The 14525-nt window shown below is 35.2% G+C and overlaps 1 protein-coding gene across 1 annotated transcript in view; it reads left to right on the top strand.

Moving 5' to 3' along the window:
* Window positions 1–14525, top strand: part of PAPOLA (poly(A) polymerase alpha) — a 35536-nt gene that overhangs the window by 2320 nt on the left and 18691 nt on the right. Inside the window, exons 4-12 of the mRNA XM_009881610.1 lie at window positions 889–970; window positions 1506–1615; window positions 3642–3695; window positions 6993–7104; window positions 8383–8472; window positions 8568–8706; window positions 10197–10269; window positions 11753–11873; window positions 12822–12906. Of these exons, the coding sequence (XP_009879912.1) occupies window positions 889–970; window positions 1506–1615; window positions 3642–3695; window positions 6993–7104; window positions 8383–8472; window positions 8568–8706; window positions 10197–10269; window positions 11753–11873; window positions 12822–12906 (866 nt within the window). The remainder of the gene's footprint in view (window positions 1–888; window positions 971–1505; window positions 1616–3641; window positions 3696–6992; window positions 7105–8382; window positions 8473–8567; window positions 8707–10196; window positions 10270–11752; window positions 11874–12821; window positions 12907–14525) is intronic.

Consider the following 14525-nt stretch of genomic DNA (forward strand, 5'->3'; position numbering starts at 1 on the left):
GAATGACTATAGGCTTGCAAAAATGTAAAGATGGAAGTGGCTTTTTTAGAGGTAAAAACCTAATGGTTTAAGCTATTTGGCTTTGAGTTTATTTAGGATTGTATTTCTTCTGTACACTTCTCTTCTGAAATGGGAATATACGTGAACAAGATTACTGGGGGGATGGGTGACCCTGCTACATATATGTTGATCCTTGAAAACAAAACAGTAAGAGTATCTTGACTGGTGTAAGTTTGGAAACTACTTAAGTTAATCCAATATATATTGCAAAATAATTCGTTTTCAATTTGTTTATATCTTTTGCTGCATGACCATTAATGTAGGGCTCCAGATTGTAACATAGCATCCTGTTATGAAAGGGTAACTGTGGATTCAAGAGATTTTTTTAAGATACAAATCTAGGAACCTTAGTATGTGTATTTGAACAACTTTAACATAAAGCAAATACCTTTCCCAAATCCAGACTTTTATTTAAAGAATGTGGTATGGATGTCTCTGAAAGTAGGTTAATACATGCTGGTAGTGTAAATAGTATTATTCTGTTGCTGTAAATTGGAATTCATCATCAGTTTCTACGTCAGTCTAAAATGCCTGTGTATTAAGAAAAATGTGTTTAATGTCCGTAATATTTTAAAAATGTTGCGCCTGAAGTGTAGAACTGCTAGAACAATTACCAAGTTTGAAGCAGTTGAAATGTTACAAATAGTTCCCAAGTGGCAAACCATACCTCTGTCTTTTCTGTAAATACTAAGATTATTATTTCAGTAGTAACTACACATTAAACAATACAAATGTTGTGGTATATTTTGCTTTTGTTTTAAGATAAATTGTGTGTATGGTGTTTTAACTTGTTAAGGTGAAATAACCACTCTTATTTGCTCCATTTAGAATCTTCCACAGTCTGTAATAGAAAACGTTGGAGGAAAAATTTTTACATTTGGATCCTATAGATTAGGAGTTCATACAAAAGGTAAAATTTATTTTTATAATAAAAACTCATATGTTTGAGCTAATGACGTATCTGTAAATGTCACAAAAGCTTGCTGTCTTTTGAGGTGGTGCTAGATATTTTTCTCTTTTTATTTTGTCAGCCATCTCCAATCTTCATTCTAAATAAAAGAAATATATTCCTATCTTGTGTTCTTGTCATGGGTTGGGAAACGGGCAAAAAAGCTGGAGATTATTTAAAAATAGAGAAAGTTGTATACTTCTTGTCGTTTGTTCTTTGAAAATTGCTACACATGTTCCACAATTGAAAGAAGAATATGTGTATGTATTGAGCATGCTTAATGGCCAGGAACATGTTTTGGTTTTGTGAGGAGGTGTTTTTGTTTGTTGGTTGGTTTGGTTTTTTCCCATTTAGTTTGACTTGGTATTACCAAAGAAAAGCCATTCTACAGGAGGAGAAACTAAATTTTCCTGTTTGTTTTCAAAAAGATTTCTGGCTATTACTGGCATTTCATGTGTGTGAAGTGTGTGTAACTTGTGCTAATAAACAATTTCAGGTGCTGATATTGATGCCCTGTGTGTTGCACCAAGACATGTTGAAAGAAGTGATTTTTTCACATCGTTTTATGAAAAACTGAAGCAACAAGAAGAAGTAAAAGATCTGAGGGTATGTGAACTGCCTCATACAGCTAGCCGAAGCAATGATGCTGAAAAGTTAATAGTGAAAGATAATGCATTAAATAAGTAAATCTAACTTTACTATTAATTCTTGCAATGGGTTTTCAGTTAACCTGCAGCAAAACCTATCACCATAGTTGAAATAAAGAGAGATTCTTCCATATTTTCTCTGTTAACACTTACTAGAGACACTTATTTAAAAGTCTGGATGGCATAATGATCTCATAGCATGTGTGTTAGTATTACAAAACTTTTGCTTTCTCTATAGCAAGAGGCAGATGCAAGTCTAAGTATTTGGTCCTGATCCTTTTCAAGCTACCTTGTGTGTTTTTAATAAAGGTTTTAAACTGTATTGTTATGCTGCTGTTTTTATAATTTCATACTTACATAAACAATTACAGTGGTTGATATTAACTAAACCTTCTATAATGGCTGTCAACTGTGCATTTGAAAATGGAGGTTACATTTTTAGTGTGTCATTATTAGATGCTTGTGCAAGATTTTTAGCATGTAAAGATGGAGATTTCCCCTGTAGGAATGAAAGACACACTGGTATAGAGTATTTTGTTTCTAGTTTACCGAAATGACTAGACCATTCTAATCTACCTAAATGACCAGCCTCCCTAGGTCAGCTGGTGGGAGCTTTAATCTTCTCAGTGTTGGCTCACAGTATATTTTCTCTGCTGCAATTGGTTCTTTTTAGATGAAAAGGTAGTTGCTCGCAAGAATTAAACTTTTTTTGGTTTAGTCCTGGTCCTGTAAAATAAATAGGACTGTCCCTGCAGCATTCTTTCACTCTGTGTATCTTGTAGTTGGTAACTACCAGGGTGGTGAAAATATCTGGTGGTAATACTATATGCACAGAAACAACTGTTCTGAATGCTTTATTATCTGAACGCTTTCACTAAACTTTAAATCCACATGCTGTAATTAATTGGAAAATCTGAAAAATCAGAATCCTCTTTAACTTTTCTGTGAACTCAATCTAACACAAGCTAATGTAGTTGATTTAGCAGCAAGGTAGATCAACGTATGCTGTTCAGTGTAGCTCTGCAGTTATGCAAATAACTTGCAGATCAGGGTGTCATAACACTTTCAAGTCGTTTCAGCTAGGTCTAAGAAAGTTTGTACGTTTCCATCTTTAAGGAACCTAGACTTTCCTAACGGTTACTCTAGTGAGTGAGTCTGGGAGACTTGTGAACTTACTATTTTGCGTAAGATACATCCTGCCAATCAGTAACATTAAGGTAACCTTAAGTGCATAGAATAGTGTTGCTCCTCCTCTTGTTAAGAACTAGAACACTCTTAGAACTGTCTAAAGCTTCTAGCAGTACCTGGCATTTCTTATTCAGAAGTATGCAGTGTTCTTGGTTTTTATGAAAGCAGTGCTCTGCAGATCTGCATTTAGTTCACACGCGCAGTTCAGCAAGGTGATATTCCTACCTGACTGCAGAGTAGACATCACATTCCGTAGTTTCATCATGGATACTGTTTGTCAAAGTACCTTATAAACGACCACATCTAGAAAAGATGCTTGAGCTCTTGGGACTGGTGACTTGCAACTGGTTTAGGTGAAGTCAGACTGCATGGTTACACAGTTGTCTCTTTGTCACTTCTTGTAAAATACTGACTGCAGAAACAATAGAAGATGCATCTTAGTGTAAGAAACCCCATAGGTTGGCCTTAGAATACTTAGAGATGCTGTGTAGAGTAAAAGATGCTTGATCATGTCCTACACGTAGTGAGAGAGTTGGACCTTGAGGTATCATCATCAGAGCTGGTTGGTATGAGTGTGGGTTATAATTAACATCTAGACAGTTGTAGCACTTAGTAGGTCAGGGCTTGCTGCATAAATCCTCAATGGTGGAGAAAGATGTTGCTGACAAAAGTTGACCTGAAAATGGAGAAGCATCTGTATATATAGCATTTCATCGTGGTTATTTAGACCTGCTAGCTATTACTTGTAAATGTCCTTCTCTGTACTGAAAATAAAATATAACTTTTTCCCCTTCCAGGCTGTTGAAGAAGCTTTTGTCCCAGTTATTAAGCTTTGTTTTGATGGAATAGAGGTAAACATCTTTTTTTATTTTGTTTTGGTAGAACACGGTTAAAACAGTTTTCAAGATCTCCATAGCTTGTGTAGCATTCGTTAATATGAATGCTCTTAGAGTGACTCTCCTAAGTGCATATCTAAGTCCTTGACAACAGTCCTCGGTTGTGTAATTTAAAGTGGGACTTTAAGACTGAAATAAGTCTGTCTTGATGTATTTAAAGCTGTGTGTAGAATATCTCTCTGTTCTTTTTTTAGGCACTGCTGTCCCCTTGTACTTACTAGTTTACTGACCTGTAGAGTACCAGTATTGGCATTGTTAAGACTTAACATTTCATAGAAATTATAGTCATAAATAACGTGCCTTCAGTACTTTTTTGGCTGCTAATGATTAATTGTCCAAACATCAAATTCAGATTTGCTTCAATACCTTATAATAGAGGAAGTTGTGTGATCTTTGATCAGTTCTCTCTACTGTTGAAGGCAAACTGGATATCCCCTTTGTCCCGATCTCTTTGGACATCTGTAAACGCATGACCAAAACAACGGGTTTGGTCTGCCAGTTTCTATCCGGTTTCCCTGTAGCTCGATGGATCAGCTGTCTCGGAGTGATGAACTTATAGTGATGAACCTGCTGTAGGTGACCCTACTCTGGCAGGGGGGTTGGACTAGATGATAGAGGTCCCTTCCAACCCAGGGCATTCTGTGATTCTGTAACTTGCCTAACTTAATTTTCACCATTTTGGGAGAAGTTGCTGGGAAAACAGGAACATTGCTTTCAAAAGATACTCTGTTAATCTTTCTCGGTCTGCTTTATAGTCAACCTGTCATCTTTTCTTGGTGACAAGACAAAAACATACAAACTGTTCGTACACAGAGTTCATCAGACTTGTACATGGATTATGTCAGCCAGCAACTGGTGGGTATAAGAAGGGAACTTCACAGCAGGAAAAGAATTCCCTTGCTAATCTTCTGACATGTGACTGGTTTTGAAGAGCTGCAGTATTGTGTGCAAGACTGGACAGTTCCTTCTCTCCCAGTCTGAGTTAACTATCTGCCTTGCAATTGCAATCATCATTAGTGAAGGTCCTGGCAATTTTTGAGTCCCAGAAAGATGATGAACCATCCCCTTGCCCTCCCCCATCCAGCTTTACTTATCTGTATTTCCACTGATATTTGTGTCAGTTGACACTTAGATGTATTTTCTCCAAATGAGAGATGTACGCTAACCTGTAACTTTGCATCTGTATCAGCCATTTTATTACTGTCCATATACAGTTGGGTATTAGCAACATTTTTCTGGAGAATGTTTTCTGTTTACCTAGCTTAGGTATTCATCCTAAATATTGAAACTTCTTGTTGGCATCTTCTGCTTAGTCTGTGATTTTTTTTTTTCCAATCATTTACATTCAAGCCACTGTTGTCTCTCCATTTTAAAAAATGAAATTGAAAATATAAGCCTAAATAGGGAAATAATGGGATATCCTGCTATAAGAGTAGTAGTATCTTACTGCAATATAGTAATTTATGATGGGCTCTGATGTCTTAGGTTTATGACTGAGATTGTAGGTGACCCTGCTCTGGCAGGGGGGTTGGACTAGATGATCTCCAGAGGTCCCTTCCAACCCTGACCATTCTGTGATTTAAACCACATTGCTGACAGTGCATGAGAGTTCTGTAGTCTTGAACACTAACTTACCATAAGCACTCTTTTTATATATACGAGTGTTGTTAGGCCACAATTTCTGATGGTTGCATTTGTGCCCAGTATGTCAATATAAGATTTTCATTTAATTTTCCTTTTCTCAACCCAGGCAAAAGGTTTAAGAAGTTATTCTCTCTGTAAAGAAAACCTTAGAACTGAGGAAAAGAATTTTAGTTTTGTGGTGATCCTGTCAGTTAAACTTAAGTTTCTGCCACTACCAGTTTTTATGTATGCATTTTATGTTCTTGCTTAAAACAAACAAGAACCTTGAGTTGGGTGTTTGTTTTTTTTTTGGTTCTTCTAGAAAACTGATTCCCCATGCCTCCCAAAAAGTTACGTAGGACAGTCTGTTCATTTCTTGATTTGAAAAATCCTTTTATTGTCAATGAACTTTGAATCTTTAGATGTGCTAGAGATCAGAATAGAACTTTAAGCTGAAGTTAATTTTGAACAACTTTCACATTGAAAAGAAGTACTTTCAACTTAAGTAGAAACTTGTGCTTGTAGCAGAATGTTGTTAAGACCAGCTATTAAGACTGTAAAAGGAAATGTGCACTGAATACTTTAGAAAATACTTTTCTTTGGACAAATGCTTCATAGTTTAAAACAGATGGATGCAAAGCTTTAAACACCAATGAAAAGTTCTTCATCTTAAGGTATCTTCAGCTTCATTTTATCTGAAATAGTTTTAATGTAACTAAAACAGTTTTGTTCTTGATGCAGTAGCACTAGGTGTTTCATCATCTTGTAGGTGAAGTGGTATCAGTTAGGATGATTAAAAGCCTCGTCTGGTGAAGGAGGCTTGTTGCCTAGCAGACCAGCTGCTGACATGCACTTTATATTCTCATCATACTGACTGACTGATACCTAATCTAAGAGTGGAAAGGCAGCCTGACTTCTCTACTCTGTCTCTGTCCTTGCTGTGTATGGGACAATGTAAAACTCTCGTTCAGTGCTGAATAGTATCTTAGATGTTCTTGACCTAGAAAAGCTGTGATGACAAATTATTGCAGAAGAAATTTGGCATAATTTCAAAATTTATACAAATTTATACACTTGCTCAGTAGCTTGCGAAGTTTTTCAGAACTTCCTTTTTTCTGTAATCAGGTATCTAGACTTTGAAAAGATACTGATTGTATACAGAGGCAACTAGTTGTGTGTATGCTTTACAGTGCTAGATGGGAAAGCTCTCCTACTTTTTCTCTAGTTCAGTGATAATTTTGAAATTCTTTAGGTTAAAACTAGGTTATATTTTCACGACTTGCTCTTACATGTTAGAATTTTGTATTCTGGACCTAGAAGTCATGTTTGTCCCCAAATGATTTTTATTTACATCGACAGTTGATGTGGTTTTTATGTGTGTGCTGGTTCTGTATTGGTCTTAATGTGTATTTTATCCTCTTAGAAAAGGAGATGTATGCTAGATGAAGCATCTGGAAGTGTTTCTTTTAATGTCTGTGAAGGGCATTAGTATGTATTGTTTAAAGTGATTCTTTGTACTAGGAAGACTACTATTATAAGTAGTAAACTTGCTGAAAATAGATTACAGAATTAATTCTAAAGAAGAAAAAAACTGTTTCCTAATGTTTTGTATCTCTTGTTTTTTTGAAGATTGATATTTTGTTTGCAAGATTAGCACTGCAAACTATTCCTGAGGACTTAGACCTACGAGATGATAGCCTACTTAAAAATTTAGATATTAGGTGCATACGAAGTCTTAATGGTATGTATATGCAGTTAAACTTCTTGCCTAATCTTTTAATAAGTACCCTAGATTGTTTGATACAGTAGTTTAGTTGTGGACTTGAACAAAAATATAGCAACTGTATATCTGGAAATGAAATCATAGCCAGTTTTATATATCTTTTTGGAGAGAAGAGTTGTTTCTTGTTGGACAGATTTATTTTTTTTCTTTTATTTTGGGTGGTAACTGTTGCTATCTAGAACTTAATGGGACTTGGCACACTTTTGTATGGAGCACTATCTATTTATATAAATAAAGATGTGTGCATGTTTTTTAATTTGTTTGTGCTTTAATATGCATAAACATACACGAAGTTGCTTCAGTGATAAATTGGGGATATCAAAATACTGTGAGTTTGATGTCAGGTCTTTAGTAGCTTGCCAGCTTGTGTAACCCTAAACTTTTCTATAATACTGCAGCTTAAAAAATTATTTATGTACGGGACAGTAGGGGCTTCAGCCTGAACGCAACTTGGTGGGGAAGAGGAGCATGGGAGATTACACTGATTTCTATTATGAGCTGGAAACTTGATAACTTGGGATTACCACAGCAACTTGCACTGTTTTGTGAAATTCACGTTTGTGCAGTCTCTAGAATTCATTCTCACTTGCTTTGAAAGGAACTCCTAGTCTTAGATCAATACCATTTTCTTGCAAGCAGCTCTCTGTAGCTACTTAGTAACAATGAACAACTACTGATTTAATAAAAAAAGCCAAACAAGCAGTTAATATTGTCATCTGTAATGTTATTCTTAAGCCTGAAAATAGCCCATCAAAGTGATGATACAACTAGTATCTTTAAAAAGTATTCTTTCTAGCCTGTTCTCATAAATTAAAACAAAGCTTTGACCTATGAGTTCCGGATTTTCGCTAGGTCCATGAAGACTCATACATTTTTAGATTTGTCTGCATGTTCTGTGATATGCTGTGTGTAATCCCGTAACAGCAGAACTTAAAACTTGTTTTGTTCTTAAACAGCTTGTGCAATTAATTAATAACACAAAATCAAGTAGCAGTCCAAAACTGTAACTATGCATGCATGAATTGTTTTCCTGAGCACTGCTATAAAACAGTAAAAAAACTCAAAAATTCCAATGAAAATATGTTAAGCTCACTAATTCAAAACAAAACTGATTGAAATACAAAATGACTTTCCAACATGCTGATCTAAAAAGTTTAATAGCTGTGAAGGTGAGGGAGGGTAAGTATGTAAAAAACTTCGGAGGCAGCAATTGTAATGGATGCTTTCTTTTGGCAGGTTGCCGGGTAACCGATGAAATTCTGCATCTAGTACCAAACATTGACAACTTCAGGTTAACACTGAGAGCTATCAAACTGTGGGCAAAACGTAAGCAGTTTTATTCCAAAAATTGTGAAGTTTTCATTAACTCCTATGGTTACTGATAACTCTCTCCTTTTGTCTCTTTCCTTCTCAATCCGCAGGCCACAACATCTATTCCAATATACTAGGTTTCCTTGGCGGTGTTTCCTGGGCTATGCTAGTAGCAAGAACTTGCCAGCTTTATCCAAATGCAATAGCATCAACTCTTGTACATAAATTTTTCTTGGTATTTTCTAAATGGTATGTTTTTTTTTTTTAAATTAGATTACACTAAAATAAAATTGTTTGTAGACACTAAATTTTAGTCCTGTTTTTATGGTATCATTTTCAGCTGTTACCAGACTAAGATGGTAGTTATAAGCCTTGTTCTTATGCCAGAAAGTTGGTAACTTGAGTTTTTCAATAAGTCATTCAACATGTCTTGTGCTTAAAGTATCCAAAACAAAACCACCCGGTTTTTAATTAGAGTTTTCTTAAGTATTTGTTATAGCTCCCCATTACTCTTCAGATAAAATACTTACATAGTGCAAAATAAGAGCAGATGCCCCCAAATTTAAAGTCTCTTAACATTCTGATACTGGGATAAAGGGGAAAAGGAGTTATGTCAGTATCTGGTTTAGGCACATAGCTTAAATTCAGTTTAGGAGAAACAGTGGCAAAAGTGTGGTTTTTAGTCTTGTCAGTGTGGAGAGGCAGGTGTTTTGGAATTACGTATGGTTTCATACTTCTGAACTAGTTACATCAGAAAGATGGTTTGTATAACTCCTGTGGGAACAATGTGAACATTCCTAGTAAATTTAGAATGAATGGGACAAAAGCTTACTTTGCATTTTGCAAATGAATACCGTTTTTCTTGAAAGAGCATGTCTGGATACCTTTGTTCTTCATGAGACACTGACAGATTTTAAGAATCACTGTTCCAAGTTGTTGCTTTACTTCAAGTATAGTATCTTTCCTTCTTAACGTGAAGATAATTTCCACAGTTTCACTGTCTTGAATTCATAGGCTTTATAGCCTTTTTGAGGTACCTAGTGTTTAGTAGTATTTTGCCACACTAAGCTAATAGAGAAAAATTGATTGCAAGATCTGTTTAATGTGTTCCTTATATTGCTGTCCATTTTATACGTGCATAGTATAGGAGCATTAATATACAAATACCAAGAGATTAATTGACTTCTGCTCTTTATAGGAAGATTACTCATGGGAGTAGAGATGACTTGAAGAACAGAAGTGTTATTTTTTTTTTTTTTTACTGTTTCATTCAGCATGGTTTCTTTTTATCTCAATTGGAATTTTTTATTAATACATATAGTTTGTAATGATGGTATAATACTGTAATCACACTGACTGTTTCTTCTGTAGTTGATCCATGAAACAGCTAGCTTGAAGATAGACCCAGTGTCAATTTTCATTGAGGAATTTGTCTTTGATAGGTATATTATGAAAAAAATTTAGAGGAGTTTACCTTAGTTACCTAAACCAGTGGATATAAAGCTCCAAGACTATAGAAAATTCATTGTTCTGATGACCTGCAGCAGCTAATTACAGCTGTATTGTAGTGCAGCAGTACAGCTTGTTTAAACAACCACAGTTAGACCACCTTAGTCTTGGAGAAATTATGCTTTACCTTGAGAACAGATTTAAGAAGGATCGCATTCAAAAGTATTGTTTGTTGAACATACGTGGTTGTATCCAATAGTCTTATTCAGTGCTACAATCTTTTTGAACAGGGAATGGCCAAATCCAGTGCTATTGAAACAGCCAGAAGAATGCAATCTTAATTTGCCTGTATGGGACCCAAGGGTTAGTGTATTATTTTTTCCCCTATAAGTCACACTGTACAATAAATTCAGTTGCTTAAAGAATCCTAGGTGAACTTCATTTTGGGTTTATTAAACGTAATATTTTGATGTTATGTCTTTATAAGTAACCTCAAGTTCTCCAGAGTGTGGAACAAAGTTAGCTTAATTTTTTAAACTGACCGCTTGAAGCACACTTGCTGAACAATGTACTTTTTACTTCCAACTTTTGCAATAGGTGACCTTAATAAATATTCAGTGTCATTAGATATACGCCTTAAAGCAATAGGATTTTTTAAAAACTGCTTATCTTAACAGTTTGCTTCTGACTTAAATTACTTTTGCAAGTGTATCAAATTTACTTCAATGCAACAGTCACAGCTGGATGGGTTTGGTTCCATATAGTTGTAGTAATGTGTTTTTTCATCTTGGACCAAAGAAGATTGTAACTTGAAGTCTTTAATTTGTTTTGTATATTATTTATAGTATTTTATCTCCATCTTTGTAGCACTTACATTAAGGACATTGGACACTAATGTCCTTCAGGCAATCAATAAAACAGCTTGCAGCAGATGCACAGCTCACATTCTGAGGTTTTAGTAAGGCATAGTGTGAATGTGTTCAATGCTGTTTTGTCAATTTTAGAATAGTTGGTGTTCAACTAATCTTTTTTTTGGTGAATGGTGTGAGCACCAGATGTTGAGTTGTATGCCCTTTTGTACTTCAGCTCTGTTTTTCTTGTTGACAAAATTCCACGTTTAAATAATGTGAGGAAGTTGAAAAAGTGTTCTTGAGTCTTGCTGTTATTCCTGGGATAGGGGGTTTGAGGTCAGCGTGTGGTGGGAATTGTGTGTTGCAGTAGCTAAACAAAGTGGGGTGAATTAATGACAGGGTTTTATCTAATTTACCATCTACAAAATTGCTACCCTAATGCTATTTTAAATGTATCCTGCGTGTTGTGTTTTGTCCCTTCGTTTTTGTTTCCCTGTGTGCTGTTTAATAAAAGATACGTTAATGCAAGTGATGCTTCTCTCAGGTTGCCTAGAGCCTCTCGTCTTAAGCTGGCCCTTTATTTTCAGTAGTGTTGCAGAAATAAAGTATAAAATATTTTTCACAAGGTCTGAAGACAGTCGTTCTTCTGAAGGTGCTCATGTGGTGATAAGGTATCCTTGTTTTGATGTAATCACAAGCTAATTTCTATTAAAGAGAGAAGTTGTTCTGTTGGTGTTTCTGGACTTGGAAACGCCTGCAACTTGATCTTGATGTGCTGACAGGTTACAGCCCTCCCACATCACTGTGGTTCTGAATGATATCCTTTGTGAAAGCTTTATCCTTGTTTTCTGAACTTTCTCTGAACTGTTGGTAAACTTGGTCTGCAAACTAAGGTCTCTTAAAACTTAAGACTCAGTTGTAGTGAAAGGAGAAATCCAAATTTGTTAACTCATGTGTATGCTTGAAGAAAACTGATTGGCTGTTGTTATATATAGGTAAACCCCAGTGATAGGTACCATCTTATGCCTATAATTACACCAGCATACCCACAGCAGAACTCTACCTACAATGTGTCCGTTTCCACACGGATGGTCATGGTTGAGGAATTTAAACAAGGTAAGTATTATCTTATGCTCTCTATATAAATGTTTTCAAACGAATTTAAAATAGTTCCATTGTGGGTATGCTTCATGAGAAGGGGGGAGGTGGGAGGGTGTTAAATAGCTTCTTGACATGAGATTCTCATCTGAGAAAGGTAAAACTTGGCCTGTTAAGCTTATGTGGCTTAAAGTTCCAAATTGAGTAGGGACTTTTGCACATCTGTCCTTCACTCTTAGAAGCTGAGGGTAATTAATTAGAATGCCTTGTGCTCTGAAAATGAGAGTTAATGGTACAGTATCTTTTTTGGTGTGTTTATTTTAGTGGCTTTAGACTGTGTCATGTCACATGGAAGATTAGTGTAGTAATCAACCTTGCTAGCCATTTGTAGGCCTAATATAAGACAATATACTTGCTCAGAGACGAGTCCTCTAGATTTACCATAGTGATCTACTTGGATAATTAAAGTAGATAAGAGAAGATGTTATCAAAGCAAGGAGTAGGCTTGATTCGGAGAGCAACTACCAGTAGCTCTGTCAGGCAGAGCAGTAGCTTATTGTCTGACTGTTTGCTTTGCCTTGCTGTACAATGCCTTGCTGAAGAGATGATCCAAGTCCTGTAAGGAAAGAGATATCTATCTTCTTTGGACTGAGTAGTTACTGTGGCATACACAAAAGACTAAATTGAGCTGTGTTACACTGCAAAGCGAAAATATGTGAAATCATCAGTCTGACCAATTAACATACATTTCCAAACATTTTGTTGTGTTTCTTCTTAATATTATTACTTGTATAACTAATGATCACTTAAAGTATGACTGAGATATAAAGCTTGTTGATAAATTCGGTTGAATTTGAAGGGGGGAAATAATTCATAGTAGCCTTTGCTAAGTTAATAAGCTGTTTTTACTCTGGATACTAAACTGTATTTAAAAAAAAAAAGTTTAAATGTTTTTTTATAATTTAGGTCTTGCTATCACAGATGAAATTTTGCTGAGTAAGGCAGAGTGGTCCAAACTTTTTGAAGCTCCAAACTTCTTTCAAAAGTACAAGTATGTATTTTATGGCATGGCAGAATATATTAAGTTTTATCAGTTACAATATCTAATGATGTTCTGTAGCACAGCATTTTAAATATACATACATTAGACTTCCAGAAAGTGTTTTGTTAGAATTTTTCTTTACAGAGGGGGAGTGAATGCACTATTGTTCTTTTTCTTAGAAAATGAGTAATTTCCCTCAGGTACTTTTTTTTTTTTTTGGTCTTTAGCGTGTCTTTCAGAAACCTGTTAGTCCCTGGCCAGACATTTAGAATGTCACCAATTAACTATACAACTGGTATGCTACCAATAAAATTGAAGACATATCAGCTGGTTTGACTAACAGAAATGTTCTTTAGTCATGTCAGTAAGCATTCTAAAAATGGGTCTTGCCTCCCAGGAAACAAGATATATAAAAGAATTAATTCTGAAGGTCAATATTTAAGATGAAGATGTACTTGAAACTGTGTGTTTTATTCTGTCAATATAGTCAACAGTTCACTCTGATAATAAAAGATATTTTTGCAATTGTGTTGACTAACTGCCAGATGTACTAGTTATTACTAGATTTTTTTCATTAAAGCATAAGGCTTTTGGCTTTTTATTAATACTCTTTCACATCTAGCTTCTCTAATTTTGTAATGTCTCTAAGGGAAGTACTGAAGTACACTTCACGTTTTTAGGGTTTCTAGTAATATGCTTGTGGGGCAGAAGCTTGTTAAATGTATATGGACTTGCTGAAAGTTGTATTTTTATAATAAATATGGATTCTTAAAATACGGACTACATCTTCTTTGCCCTGATTGAAATTGGAGACCCATTTTTCTTGAATCAAGATAAAATATATTTTACACTTGTTTCTGTGTTGGGTGGTTGGTTGGTTATGTACTAATCTAAACAAGATTGAAATATACAGTTCCCCCATTAAAAGAGACTGATGACCTTCATAATGTGTCTGTGTTTTGTTTCAATACCTTTTGCATGATAAAAACTGTAAAATGTTTGGATGGCTTTTATGTTGTACCTTGGAGATTAAGTTTGAAAACACTTAGAGAGCAATGTAAAGTTATATTATTTTTTGCAGTTAAAAATGGGCTGCAGACAAATCTGTTTCTGCTCAAGAGGTTCCCTAGTAATAAGTTCCCTAATACGTTTCCTTTGTTTCTTTCAAAACTAGGATAAAATAGGAAACATTAAATGTCATTTCAAATAATCTCCATTTTAGTATATTTTTTTTTTATACCAGTTTGAGCCATTTTATCAGTTTTAGCAATAAAAGCTTTTCTTGCCACCATTAAATATCCAGGTTAAGGAGGTTTTGTACAAAATGTCTCTGCTTCTTTTTTTTGTTTTGTAACTATGGAACGGTATTATGGAGCCTACTTTAAATTACCCAATAGTTTCTCTGTTTTACCTTAGTAAGTTAATTTAAAGCTTTGGTTAGTAACCTTTACAAAATAAAAACATTATATGCAGTCATCAGTATGCAATAAATGTGGCTATTGGTCAAATCTCCATCTGAAAGCTAGGTGTTTCAGGGTTGTGGTTTTTCCCCCCTCTTCACACTCTCCTCCTGTTGAAATTGTAGGTGCCTTGGCTTGTTCCTGCTCAATTCAACGCAGTCTGTAATG

The sequence above is a fragment of the Charadrius vociferus genome, unplaced genomic scaffold (assembly GCF_000708025.1).
Source record: "Charadrius vociferus isolate BGI_N301 unplaced genomic scaffold, ASM70802v2 scaffold282, whole genome shotgun sequence".
Classification (NCBI taxonomy): domain Eukaryota; kingdom Metazoa; phylum Chordata; class Aves; order Charadriiformes; family Charadriidae; genus Charadrius; species Charadrius vociferus.